This window comes from Halichoerus grypus, chromosome 7 (genome assembly GCF_964656455.1).
Source record: "Halichoerus grypus chromosome 7, mHalGry1.hap1.1, whole genome shotgun sequence".
Taxonomy (NCBI): Eukaryota; Metazoa; Chordata; class Mammalia; order Carnivora; family Phocidae; genus Halichoerus; species Halichoerus grypus.
In genome coordinates, this window is record NC_135718.1 from 135,292,017 (window position 1) to 135,306,648 (window position 14,632).

Below are 14,632 nucleotides of genomic sequence, written 5' to 3' on the forward strand. Positions count from 1 at the left end.
GCTCAATAAATATTTGTTGAATGAATGAATGGTGACAATCAATATTAAGAATAGCAACTCAATGGAAAAAAGGACAAAGATATACTCAAAAAATTACATATAATCAGCAGCATATGAGAAGATGAACATTTGCCCACAAATTCAATAAGATATAATTTTTCACCTATCCTATTGGCAGAGATTAAAAAACACTGGTAATAGTCAGTGTTCAAATGTGGGGAAACCGGCCACTTCTATATACTCTGTGGGTTTACCCATTATATAAATATTTACATTATGCAAGTTTTTTCACTGTAGCAGTTTTGTAATAGTATAAGAAACCAGAAGCTATTTCAGTGTCATCAGTAAGAGACTAGCTAAATTATAGTATATTCATACGCTATATAAGCAACTATTTCTACTGACTTGAAGAAATATCAATATGCTTTTAACTGAAACAAAGAAGGTATATAAAAATTTAAAAAATAAAACAGTGTATGTTTAGGAGTCATATACAACACGTAACAGTGATTTCTTTTGAAGGGCAGGACTCCTACTTTCTGCATTATATTTTTATGTATTATCCAGCTATTTTAAAAGAAACATATAATTTCTAATAAAAAAACAAAATACAAATGGGTGTGTTTATATAACTATTTGCAATAATTTACTGTTTAAATTTCATTTTAAAAGGTCCATTCATAATAAAATGGATAAATTAGGAATTAATGAGGAACTGTCTTTTCAAGTTTCACTTGTGGTATTAAAAAAGAGCATATTTTGGAAATGTTGTGGAAGTTCATATTTTACATTATTCTTGCCCAAATGTTTTTCTTATTTCCCTTCTAAGAAGGACTAAGTAATTATCATACATCCAACTAACTTCTCAAAAGTCTCTTCCCATAGACACAGAAAAACTGCCCCAGGTTACCAGGTCCCCTGGCTGACTGCTTGGAGACAATTAACATCCTGAATTGTTAAGTTCAGCACTATTTCAGGTAGCCTTTAGGTTCCATGGAACATATATCCTAGGAAGACAGGGAGGGAAAAAAATCATAAGGGACTAGAGCAGTATAGCCTGGCTATCTGCCATCTACTGGCTAGGAGCTGTTTTGCTTATTACTACAACTTTAATCATGTTCATGCTGCTTTCATAGTGCATAATCACTTGGGTAAGCATTCTAGTTAGCATGGTGACATTTTGAGATTTAGATTAATCTGTATCTGTCGTTTGATCCTTGATTAGTAATGTCTGGATTGCCTGTGGTAGGGGTTTAATTCCAGGTTGGCATTAAACATTTGAATTAATCAACCAATGTGTTTTGAAGCTGAAAGGCTATTTCTAGAAGATATTATATAATTATCTTATGTCAGATAAAAACTTGGTGTTTACCAGATATCTGCAACCTCCCCCAACCCAAAGATCTCATGCTTACCTTCACTGGAAGGTTTAAGATGTGACAATCTTAACAGATCTTTGTGAGACCAGCCATTTCTTTGTTTATACTTTGTAACTGCCAGAGCAAGGGCCATGCCCCCCTTTTCATTGTACCAGTCTGCTATAGCCTTCCGGAGGGCACGACCCCACATGCCACATTTCATGCTTTCCTTCAGATCTTTCTTAAACTGGATAAAAGTAAAGAGATGTGTAGGAATGCGACAAACTTCAGAAACAGCTTTAAATGCTGCTTGTTTTGTGCTTATGTCGGAACACTGAGAACAAATGGCAAGTGCAAAGAGCATAGGCTCTTGCTTTGCGGTTCTGCCTTCTTGACTAAATGACTTTATTTCCTGGATCACTTCACATCCTCTTCCATCTTCAATCAGTCTAATTAAAGCTTCAGCATTTTCAAGGCCCAACTTCTGTTCTTTGATATAATAAGTCCCACCTTCAGAACCAAAACATAAGAACCGGTGTAGTCGATTCATATCAGTGACTTGCCATACATATCCATCTTCAGAATTGGTTATCGGTTTCTCATTCAGTGGTTGCATTTGGTTTACTGATTCCTCCATTTTTCTGTCTTTTAGGAAACCTATCAAAAAGCAAAATGTTATTATAGCTAGAAAGAAAACAGTAAAATTACAAAAAGGAAAACGTCTTTATTTTTGAAAACATTTATTAATCTATGCTTTTTGAAATCTGTTACAAAATCTTTGATTTTTTTAAAAAAGATTTTGAGAGCGTGTGTGCGCGTGCGCGTGCCAGCATACACATGCGCACGCGCACTCACAGGGGAGAGGGGCAGAGGGAGCAGCAGACTTCCCAGAGTCTAGTAGAGCCTGCAGCTCAGGGCTCCATCCCAGGACTCTGAGATCACGACTTGAGCCGAAGTCCGAAGTCAGAGGCTTAACCACTTGAGCCACCCAAGGTGCCCCTGTTACACAATCTTTTAACTTAACAAGTATTTTTTAAGCTCATTAAGTGGTAGCATGACAGCCAGAAGCAATTAGGTTACATTTCTGAGGCATAGTTTGTTGCTTCAGAGACTAAGCAGGCAGCTCAGCATGGGCTCTGGGGGCCTAGAAAGAGAATAAAAGGGTTAGTGAGGGCAGCTATGGTAGCTGAGGCTAAAAAAGATCTCTCTGAATAACTGGGCACGCAGTTTTGGTTGCATATCCAACATCCATTCCTTCCCTCCCCTTTTTTTCCAAGCAGGAAAGTTCTTCAGGGGAGGCTAGCCTTTTCTCCAGCCCTAAGGGATGAATCTTGATTGCTCTAAGCCAGTGGTTTTCAAACTGTGTGCATCAGATGTACTTGAATTGCTAGTTAAAACACAGAGTGGTGGGTCCCACCCACCATCCCCAAAGTTTTTCTTTCTTTTTTTTTTTTTAGATTTTTTTATTGTTGTTATTTTTTTATTTGACAGAGAGAGAGTACAAGCAGGGGGAGCGGCAGGCAGAGGGAGAGGGAGAAGCAGGCTCCCTGCTCAGCAGGGAGCCCGATGTGGGGCTCGATCCCAGGACCCCAGGATCATGACCTGAGCCGAAGGCAGATGCTTAACTGTCTGAGCCACCCAGGCTCCCCTCCAAAGTTTCTTTTTTAATTCAGTATGTCTGGGGTAAGGCCTATGCATTTGTACTTATCACAAGTTCCCAGGTGATGCTCTCATTTCTTTGGCCATGTGACAAGTATAGGAAAGGGCACGTAACTGGCCACTGTGACACGATTAAGTCTGTAGAGAATACTTCTGTGATTTTCTTCACTCTTAAAAGTGGGCTTGGGCTCTTAAAAAGGATGTTCCCCTTTCTACCTTCAGACATTCATTTACAAGTGATGCTTGGAGCAGTGGGCTAGAGCCACAGGGGAGTCAGTATATGAAGACACACTAATTTATAAGCACAGTAGAACTGAAAAAAGAAAAAATTAGAATCTGGGTCCCTGGTATCTTTGAGCTACCTGGAAATGCCTTACTTACACATTTCATAATATATCATAAATGTATCCTTATTGTTTAAGCCATTTGTAAGTTTTCTGTTACCTATGGTTGAGAGCATCCTAATTGATTAAATTCCTATCACTATGCTCATTTATCGCTTATGTGATCTGTAACTACCTGTGCTTTCCTCCTTCCATTATCCCTAAAGCTACTAGAACTAGCTGTAAGACAGCAATATCCCTTTTTATCCTCCTAATGGAGCAACCACAACTGTCCACTACTTGTATCAGTCCACTGCTACTCTTACTACAGTAGAGCTACTTATCCAGGTGCTCCAAGTCTCCTGCCTATACCATTATAGTGCACTGCACTAGGCTTCTCCCCATGGCAAACAAAACAAAACAATACAACCAACAACAACAAAAAAAACGTAAGCAGCATTTACTGCATATTATGTGTAAGACATTAAAGAAATTCCTGTTCAAATAAAAAGATTTTTTTTTTAATTTCCCCCATCCCCCCAAAAAGGTTTTTTTCTTGCCCTTAGAAAAACCACATTCTGTTTGGTGAGGCAGAAATATATACATATACAAAGCCAACTGTAATTAAGTGCTTTAATAAAAAAGTACTGTGTGAGTCAGCAGAGGAGAATAAAATAATGCTGTTTCAGTAATACAAAAAGACTTGTGCAGAGAAGGCAAACTGAAAAACTGGTATATTAAGTTTGGGGGAATGTGTTCCAGAAAGGGATTTCTGAAATCTTGCTATCTTTAGATTTTAGAAAAAGAACTAAGTATACTGGCACAGCTATAAAGAAATGGCAGGTAAGGTAGTAACTTAAAAAGCAACACAAGGTAAAAGAAATTTTGTTTTGAGGATGATACAAGTTTGAACATGTTTATATATTGTGGGTAAGCCTTAAGATGGAATCCTGGTGAATATTAATAATTAAGAGCTAGGGAAAGGAGCGCCTGGGTGGCTCGGTTGGGTGTCTGCCTTCAGCTCAGGTCATGATCTTGGGGTCCTGGGATGGAGGCCCACATCGGGCTCCCTGCTCAGTGGGGAGTCTGCTTCTCCCTTCCCCCTGCTCCTGCTCTCTTTCTCAAAAATAAATAAATAAAATCTTAAAAAAAAAGAACTAGGGAGAAAAGGGCCCTTTTTAAAGGAGAAAGAGAAGGAGGGGTACATAGCAAACCAGAACAGTAATATCATGGACCATAGGGAAGAGAATTTCAAGGAGTCAGTGGCTGGTAATTGCCAAATGCTCAGAGATGAAGTAAAATAACTCGGGAAAATGACTACTGGATTAGCAAACAGTAGTGATGAGGAAGGGCAACTGTAGTAGAGTTCTGCAAGAGAGAGCCTGATTACAGTGGTAAGATTAGTAGGAGTATGCAATGAGTGAGAGACTTCAAAGGTGGACTACTCTTTTGGGACGGTAACAGAGAAGATGAGAACACGAAGAAAAATCTTTTTACCTTTCTAGATGAGAAGACACTGAGGCTGAAGTTGAATGATTCAATTTGGAGAGTGGAAGACAGTAAAGAAAGAATATAACTGAGGGAATGAGATCACTAAAAGTGGAACAGAATGAGCTTTAGAGCATCCAGGTTGAGACTGGCCTATTGACAGCAAAAGAGGTATCTCCTTCACTAAGGGTGAAGATGGGTTTGAGAAAAGAGAGAAGAATAAGGAAATTGAGGAAGTTTCCAATGTGGGAAGTCTGGTATGCAAGGGAGCAATGAAGTTGGGTCTCAGAATGGTGTGGGGATAAATGCACTGGAGAATGGAAACCCTCACATTTTGAATGTGACTGTAGGTGGGGAGGGGGGTGTTGGAAATAAACAGCGTCATATTTCAAATAAAGTTCTGGTATAAAGTAGCTTATGTTAGGGCAGACCTAGGCCTCAGGTGTCAAGTGTAATGATCATATTATATTAGTCATTAAGGACTGATTTATAGTTACCCAGCGCAGTATAGGCTGAAACTCCTGGTGCAACAGATGATGCTTCTGCTATTTATTCTTACCCTTTTCAATATGGCTTCTTATCTGCCTTTCAATCAAAAAAACTTTGAGAATAACAGGCTTCTCAAAGACTGACACCTTAACTGCTAATTCCAGTAGAAAATTTTCTATTATTTTGACTTTTACACTGCGTTTGACATTGCTAGCTTCATCTCTAAGCTTTTACAAAAATACCCTTGGGTGGTACTTTAACCTGGCTATTCCTGCTTATTAGTTGTATTTGTTAGATGAATAATATTGAAATGATACTCAATATCAAATTATGCTAATAAAACAGCTTTCCTGAACCAAAACCCAAGAGGTGTGATTTAAAGGTCCCAATCCAAATCTCAAAATTCCCTCCCCTCCAAATTCTTTCCCTTGTTATTATTCTTCGTATGTCTAGCTAATATTAGTTCCCTTAAGAGCAGGGATCTGGTTTAATTGTGTATCCCTTCTCTGAACCTAGAACACCACTTAAGTAATGCATATTTGAGGATAACTAAGCAGTATTAAAGTGATTTTCTGAACCATCTAAGAATCATGTATGACTGGTTTTTCTTTCCTGTAACACATTTATTTTGAAAATAAGACTCAACATGTACAATTAAAAATGTAATTCAAGCCTTTAAGATAAATTCTGTAATCAAGAAAAAATATACTACATACAGGTAGTGGATATACAATCAAGAAAAATTAAACGTGAAAAAGTTACAAAGAGGAAGTAATGAGTATGGAGTAAAAATGTCTTTTGAGCAGAACAGTATCTCTAAGTTTTTCTAATATATTTAATATTAGGTATTCAAGTTATCTTTTGTTGAGCAAGCAGAAAAATGAACTTTTAAATCTAGGGTAGATGCTTAAAAGCAATCCCTAAATGTAATCCTTGTAATCCCTATTATAAGAAATGTAGTTACTTACTCATTGCCTTATCAAAGGAATCTTACTCTTGCATATGTTAAAAACAACCCGAAGACCTACCCTTTAAACATTTCTGCAGGAAAAAAGGCTCAGCTTTCACATGCTTCGCTGACTATTCTTTCCAGGATGCAACATAAAACAGTGGAACAGATCACATGAATGGCCCCTCTCTCCTCATTTGTGTAAATTTGCCACAATCAAATTTTTAAAAGTGAAATATGAAAAGCGGAATGGCAGCAGTTCTAAGCTACTCTCCTTGTCCCTAAGTGCTGATATATAAATTAACTTTAAAATTGGCTGGGTGATAAGACAGTGGTATAATAAAGAGTATCTAGTTTTTGTCCATGTTTCTTGGCAGGGCTTCAAAAATCCTTGGAATTTCCAGATTGATAGGAGTCTTTGTTATGCTAATGTGGCGATTCATTCTGGGCTTCAGGATGGGGGCTGGTCACCGGAAAGACCAATCATTTGATTAAAGAGTTGGAATTCTGGGCCAGATCAAACACCCCAGGAGGGGTGTAGGGCCCAAGGTTGGGCTCAACCACATAGTCAACCAGTCACAATCAATCATGCCCCATAATAAAATCCCATGTACAAACTCTGAACATCGAAGTTCAGTGGAGCTTCCTAACTGGTTAAGAAACTGATCTGCTGGGAGTTATGAACTGCCAGGATTCAACACTGAGGGTATTCCCTCTCTTGCCTCTAGACTTTGGCCTATTATGTGACTTCCACTTGGCTGTTCCTGAGTCATATCCTTTATATTAAAACTATAATCATAAGGATAGTGCTTTTACTGAGTTATGTGAGTCATTCTAGTGAATTATCGACCCTGGGGGGTTGTGGGAAGACTTATTGTAGTTGGTTGCATAGACTAGGGACCCTACTCTAGCTGGTGTCTGAAATAAGGGCAGTCTTGTTGGGCATCTTGCCCTCTAACTTGTGGGATCTGAAGCTAACTCTGGAACTGAACTGAATTGCAGGACAGAGTCTGTGACAGAGAACTGATCTCAAAACAGACAACAAAGGCAAAAGTAACAAAAGAAAAAAGATAAACTGGATTTCGTCAAAATTTAAAACTTGTGTTTCAAAGGATACCACCAAGAATGTGAAAAGAGATCCCATGGAATGGGAGAAAATACTTGCAAATCATACCATAAGGAACTTATATCTAGAATATATATAAAAAAAACTCCTAACTCAATAATAATAAAATAACCCAATTAAAAAATAGGCAAAGCATCTGAGTAGGCACTTCTTCAAAGATATACAAATGGCCAATAAATACATAAAAAGATGCTGAATATCAGTACTCATTGATGTGGAGAACAAAGGAGAAAGAAATACAGAAAAAATTAAATTTCCTTTGCAGCCCATTGACAAGTACTTGGGACAGGCAGAGACAACTTGGTATCAAGGAGCTTAGGTAGCTACTTCAACGTTAATAAGGCAAAAGGCAACCTTAGCTTGACATTAGCCCAACCTCCAGGATCCCATCACAATCCTTTTGAAAATTTCCTTTATCTCTATCCCCCTCCTCCAGATATATGTTAGCAATCATCCTCCAAGCATATGGCCTCCTGATATACATCTGAGTCTCATAACTAAGGTTTTATTAGACAGTAATAAATGACATTTTCCTAACAGCTAGCCCCTCAAGGTCCTGGAAACCTTGCTTTCAAATTCCTTGGAGACTTACGCTATCCCTAACACCTTCCCAATTTGAAAGTATATAATCAGCCACTCCTCACAACCCCAATTCAGCTCTTTCTGCCCACGGGTCCTGTTCCTATAGTTAAATAAAACCACCCTTTCTGCACTAAAGCCATCTCAAGAATTCTTTCTTGACTGTTTGCTCCTGAACCCCAACAGTTCATATCACTCATCAGGGAAATGCAAGTCAAAACTGAAATGAGATACCACTTCACACTCACTAGGATGGCTACAATGAAAATGACAGTAAGTGTGGGTAAGGATCTGGAGAAATTAGAACCCTCATACATTGCTAGTGGTAATGTAAAATGATGGATCATATGGTAACTCTATATTTAACCTTTTGAAGAACTGCCAGTCTGTTCTCCGAAGTGGTAAGGGGTTTCTTTTTGGTATGGTGAAGATGTTCTGAAACTAGATAGTGGTGATGGTTACACTGAGATAGGGAAACTGAAGGGACTCCATGAAGAACTGCTTTTTTGCTCCTTTTCCTGCTTCTACTCTTGCTAGGACCTGTACCCCCACCTTATACATGTATGCCTTATACTTATAGTACAAAAATGTATGCCCTTCTTGTAAGGGTCCAGGAGTTAATGATTTCTTTGAAGTCTTCCATTACAATAAACAGGAGTGACAGGGCAAGGTTGTCATGTACATTTTGCAGACCACTGACTCTAGACACCCTGACGCCAAGCTTCCTGGTGTAAGTGACTTAAGGAGGGCACCTGAGCACTCGTCCTTGTTTTGCCCAGTTTCTGGATGTCTGAGAAGACATGCACACCAGATCACAATCCTCAATAAAAACCCCATCCCCCAAGCAAAACAGACTCACTCTCCTTTCCTTTCGGAGTCTCTCAGATACTGTGTCTCTATCTGTCCTCTCTCTGTATCTTCAATAAACTCTGCTCCCACTTCCTCTCAAACGGTGTTTGATTTCTATCCTTTGTAAAACCAAGGACCCTCTTGGCTGGTCCTGCAGGACTCCTTCTGGTTCCATGGACTCAGTCTGCCTATATCAACACAAGTCTGTGAATATATTAAAATTCACTGTATGACATATTTTAAAAATAGTGAATTTCATGACACAGAAATTCTGTCTCAAAAATCTGTCATTAAAAAAATGAAAACTAAAAATTGACTCTATTAAAATATATCCAGGAAGTTATTTAAATAAATAGACATTCAAATGATATTTAACCCTGTATTTTTTATATTTGTCTTCAGAAAGCAATTTGAGATACACAGACATATACAGGACCTTAATCTCCCCTTTCCCCAACTCCCATCATCTCCCTCCTCAAAGCTTAAGCTCCATTGTCAGTGATTTAGAAGGCATTTTGGGCAGTGAGTGAGGTCAGAGCCTGGTCATCAATTAATCCACTCCTGAATAATCAAGTGTTGTAAATCCAGATTAACAACAACAACAAAAAAAGATAGTTAATTCTTTGGGTTGGCCTGTCCTATCCAGTGCTCTTAAAGCACACTACTCCAAAGACTTTAATAGAGCTAAAGTTGTTTTAAACTTCAGTAAATTAAGTTAGGGAAGAATTAAACAGATCACAGTATTTTTAAAGGTATGGCCACGATTTGAAATTGGTTGTGGCCATTTTATACATTGCCCACTTCTCTCTCTTTTTTTTTTAAGATTTTATTTATTTGACAGAGAGAGACACAGCGAGAGAGGGAACACAAGCAGGGGGAGTGGGAGTGGGGCCCACTTCTCTCTTAATATTGAATGCAAAAATCAGTGAACACTAGTAATTAATACACAATATGTAATAGCACTTCTTTCTGCTGTGTTCATTAGAACAACATTTATAGTTATCTTTTTTTAAATTTTTTTAAGACTATTTATTTACTTGTCAGAGAGAGGAGAGAGAGAGCAAGCACAATTAGGGGGAGCTGCAGGCAGAAGGAGAGGGAGAAGCAGGCTTCCCGCCCGATGCAGGACTTGATCCCAAGACTTTGGGATCATGACCTGAGCCGAAGGCAGAAGCTTAACTGAATGAGCCACCCAGCCGTCCCAAAAGTTATCTTTTAACAGTACTAATATTATTTCTTGGGTTACTGTTTTTCTTAAATGTACACATCTGAGTATCTTTCCAAAGTCTCTTGATCATTTTCCAAAGTCTCTTGATCTCTTGATAACCATCGTTATTTGAAAATGCTTTCATCCCAAGAGGTCAAACAAGTTTTGCAGCTTAATTCTTTCTAAATGAAGTCAAAGCTGACATACATCTATGAGCGTGCAAGACAATTTAAAAGAAACATTACTGCAAAAACTGAGGCCACAAATTCAAACAACTGTACCTGAGTTGATCAAGTCAAATGTGATGCAATAAAAAGTGGTGAGGAACTGTGGCAGACATGACAGCATGCCATCCTGAAAGGCACACACTTTCAGCCAACTGGCTGCCATGTAGTAGGGACCTTGTATTACCAAATCTTCTTATTTTTCTCAAAGACCCAGAAATCTGGATTTTCATGTGAAGTTAGGATTAAATGTTAACATAACTGAAGAAATTTTAACCCTCCTTTCTGGTTACTTCTAGGTTGTGTAAAGGGCTAAATTTTCAGTTCGGTCTTTCTGCAACAGGCACCATGTTAAGTTGGATATCAAATAAATGTTAGTTATGAGTACATATTCAGCACAGGAAACACTTTCAAGTTCACAGTAATATTATACGTTAAAATATGCCACAAACCGTCACAAACAGCTTTGGGAGGAAATACAGCTAGACTCTTGTGCCTCACAAACTTTTCCACTTAGTATACTTAACGGAACAAATAATGAACAGAAATCCTCCCCCCTCCAAAGTTTCAAATTAAAAAAAAAAAAAATCAAACACTTGATACGAACTTCCATTTCTACTCCATAATATAGCCACGCCCCACCCCTTTTTTAAAAGTAATCTCTACGCCCAATGTGGGGCTCGAACTCACAATTCGTAGACCCAGCGTTGCACGCTCTACCGACTGAGCCAGCCGGGCGCCCCATAGCCACGCTTGTTTTAATGTAAAAACTGTTCTGTTGTTTCCCTCAGTAATATTTGTCATGTTTATTTTGTGGCTTCACATAGTCCGTAACACAATGCTCGCTAACTCTGAGGTGTAAGTCAGTTTTGTCTACTGAAGTATTTTTGTCTGGAATCCAAAGGCCCTTCTTGGAATTCAGAGCTTTAAGGAGTTGATGCATAAATACACATACTCCGGAAGATTTTACTCTTTATTCTGCAAAAGCCTGCTGAATGAGGGCAATTTCACGGTTTAGCGAAAATAGGCATTTTGGGGTTAACTCCTCATTTAATCTTAGAAACACTACAAATTATTTTAAATTAATACACTACGTCTTTTTCAACCTCCTTTTCTTTGAGGCATCTATCATCCCCACGAACTACAGAACAGATCTTCCTCTCGTCATTCCCTCGAGGATAAATTCACCTTCTGTCTCCCCACAAAGATTCCTCTTCCCAAACCCCAAATCCGGGGCAACGCCTCTCGGCGCAGAAGCCGCGGGAGGAGGAGGAGGAAGAGGAGGAGTAAAGCTAAAGCAGGCCCTCCGGACGCTGGCCTGTGGAAAGCTATGCGAGCACAAGACGGAGCGGTCCGGGATTTGGGAAGGGCCCACCCTCGGGAGCGAACGAGCCGGGCCAAGCGAGGCTGTGCCCGCAGAGATGCTGCTTCCGCTATCCAGCAACGGCAGGACGCAGAGGCAGGGCGGGGGAGAACGATGGTTTGGCGAAGTGTTTGCTCTGGCCTCAGCCGCCGGGATGCTGGATGAGGGACATGGAGGATCAGCCAAACCCTGCGCGTCCCCGGGGCAGCTCAGACCGCACAAAGGGCCCCAGCCGGCCTCCCGCAGTTTCCTCACCTATGCTTGGCGGCCGACCCTCCGAACCCGCAGCGCCACCGGGAGAAGCCCTGCGCGGTGCGTGGAGACGATAAGAAGCTGCTGCAACCCCACGGCCGGTAACTGCTCCAACTCCACCGCCGCCGGGGACTCCAGGCTCGGCTCCCCGGAACGAGCCCCGCCCCTCTCCTTTTGCCCCACCCCTGGCTGGAGAGGATCCCGGATGTTACCTCCTACGGCGCTCTGAATCCCCGCCCTTTCTTCTTAGGCCCCAGCCCCTTCCGAATCCGCTACGGGTCCTGCACGGCCTAGGAAGAGTTTCTCTGTCTCCTGGGTGGCTAGAGCGTCCTCCCGCGCTCTGTCGCGCTGCAGGTGACGGCGCCCGGAGGCTGTCGGGAAGTAGGCGGGGTGACGTGGGATTGACGAGCTCCGCGGCGGGTTTGCCGAGATCAGTGGCTGGCTGCAGCTGGTGTGGGGGGCGGCCAGAGCTTGAGGTGGAGCGGGGCGGTGTGTGGCCGGGGCCATGACGGGCAATGCCGGGGAGTGGTGCCTCATGGAAAGCGACCCCGGGGTCTTCACCGAGCTCATTAAAGGATTCGGTGAGAGCCAAGGGACAGTCCTGGGCCGGGGGTCACGGGAGGAGGCCCAAGCTGGGCATGGAGTGGTTCTCTGCGGCCACCGCCGCCTCGCGTCTGAAGGGAGGCGACACCAGAAACCTGGATCGCGGAGGTCTCTCGCCCCTTCCTCAGTCCTGGGCAGTCGCGTTTCCGCAGTAAATTTGAGAGCCACATCACGAGGGCAGGGATCGTATCTGTCTTGTGCACTGTCGTATCCTCAGGACTCGGCACTCAATTACTTGTTAATTGACTTGAGCGCTCCCCGCCCCGCCCTTAACGCACATCTTTCCCTTTGCACCGTCGCTTCTCTGGGGCGCGTTCCCCTTACCCGGCAGGTGTGTCTAGATGCACGTTCTCAGGCCCTCAGTCCTGCAGGAAAAGCTAGGGTGTGCCTCCTCGACGGTGGGGTGTGTATGGCCCAAGCCGCGCAGGAACCCGAGATTCTGGTTACTCAAAGCAGAACACCTTGAGTGTGTGAATAGCTCTGCGGACGTTCACACACGCTGACTGCATGGGACTGACAAGCCACTTCGCTAGTTCTTCTCCCTGCTCGTTTTTTTGGCTTCCGGTAAAGCGTGGTTTCTTGAGCTAGTGCTCTAAACTAGAGGCCACATGCTTTCCTCAGGTTTTTTTCTGGCCGTGTTCCTTGTCTTACATCCTAAATAGCATATTTGACTTTTTATCCTTCCTTGTCCTTGTACCCATCCTTTTCTTTGGGCAGTAACTTTATTGCTACATTTCTTCAAGTATTAATTCTAGCTATTATGTTAAAATTTGTACTCGGGATAAAAACTAAACGTTGATATAGATACTGTCTATTGTGCATAGCTGAATATTTGGAATATAATTTATCAAGCATATATTGTTTACCTACTATATCTCAGGCACGCTGGTTGGGCTTGGGAATTTTCAGTGTGAATAAACCATGACTGCTCTTCTAAAGATATGACGCTCAAATTAATATGGTGTATTAATTGCCATGTTAGAGCATATACAAAATGTTATGGGAACACACGTTATGGAAGAACACAGGCAAAGAAAAACAAAGTGTAGTAATGTTAAAGTATACGCCATAGGAAATAGCAAAGTGACAGAAAACACATAATGTAACAGACAAGAGGACTATTTGAATCTGAAGCTGAAAAGTAAACTGAGGCCAGATTGTATGCTGAGTTGTATAGTTTGTCACTGGGGACTTAACTGCCAAAGATATTGAATGCTGAAATGACGTATATATAATTAAAAGGGTTTACTATGTGTAGTGTGCAGGGTGGAGTGGTATGAAGGGAAAGAAGCTAGAAGTCTCTTAAAATGGTTGGAGTTAGGTGATTAGCTTGACATAAAGTAATGGGTAAAGAGGAGGAGGTTGTTGCAGTAATTTTGCTCTATTTAAATCAACAGGACTGCTGACTGACTGGATGTAGGGGAAAGTGTGAAAATGACTCCATGGTTTCTAGCTTGAGTGGCTGGTGAAGCTTGATGAACAAGCTTGATGGACAAGAAAATGAATTCATTTTTGGGTATTGAGTTTGAGATGTCTGCAGGTTTAGCCATAATATTTACTTTCAAAACCTTAACTATTATGACATAACTAAAGTTAACTTTAAGAAATATTATACTAGGCAAGTTTGTTTTTAAATTAATCCACTCCATTAACAGCTATTGCTTCAGTTCCATATGTATAGAAAACTTATAATTGAAAATGATTAAAAGTCATGCATAAGACAGTGATATGTAAATGTATCTTCTGCACTGGCACATATAAAAAGTGAAGCAATTGCTATTAATAGATTGGTTACATTAGCAGAAAAACTTTGCAAAAAGTTAAATGATGGAAGTTGTATATCATCATCAGATACTACAAAGAGAAAATAAGTTTATTCCAAGCATTTCCATTTTTTTTCTTATCCAATTCATGGATTTAAAAAGCTTTTTGAAGTTCATTCTTTAAAAAGTGGACAATCTTACTGTGTTATGAATGCTATTGTCAATTTATTTTGAAAGTTTCTTCACTGGAGGGGAAATATTTGTGGTGTCAGTGAATATATAAATACAAATTTTAGTGGAATATAACGTCATGGTAAAACAAGACTCTTTTTTTGTTTTTTAAAGATTTATTTATTTGAGAGAAAGAGTGAATGCGTGTGTGCGAGTGTGGGGAGGGGCA

General features: G+C 40.7%; 2 protein-coding genes across 6 annotated transcripts in view; one reads left to right on the forward strand and one right to left on the reverse strand.

Annotated features, from left to right (window-relative positions):
• RO60 (Ro60, Y RNA binding protein) overlaps window positions 1-12,000 on the reverse strand; it is a 28,268-nt gene extending 16,268 nt beyond the window's left edge. Inside the window, exons 1-2 of the mRNA XM_036084169.2 lie at window positions 11,870-12,000; window positions 1,416-2,015 (exon numbers count right to left, since the gene is read on the reverse strand). Of these exons, the coding sequence (XP_035940062.2) occupies window positions 1,416-1,995 (580 nt within the window). The 5' untranslated portion in view covers window positions 1,996-2,015; window positions 11,870-12,000. The remainder of the gene's footprint in view (window positions 1-1,415; window positions 2,016-11,869) is intronic.
• The window catches only part of UCHL5 (ubiquitin C-terminal hydrolase L5), an 82,662-nt gene that overhangs the window by 27,710 nt on the left and 40,320 nt on the right, over window positions 1-14,632 (forward strand). For 2 of the 5 annotated variants that reach the window (XM_036084179.2, XM_078078350.1), the window contains exon 1: window positions 11,560-11,967. The exons of 1 other annotated variant lie outside the window; for it this stretch is intronic. In XM_036084179.2, the coding sequence (XP_035940072.1) occupies window positions 11,673-11,967 (295 nt within the window). In that variant the 5' untranslated portion in view covers window positions 11,560-11,672. Of the gene's footprint in view, window positions 1-11,559; window positions 11,968-12,252; window positions 12,448-14,632 lie in introns of those variants that run through there. 2 more of the 5 variants (XM_036084181.2, XM_036084183.2) reach the window with 1 other exon arrangement.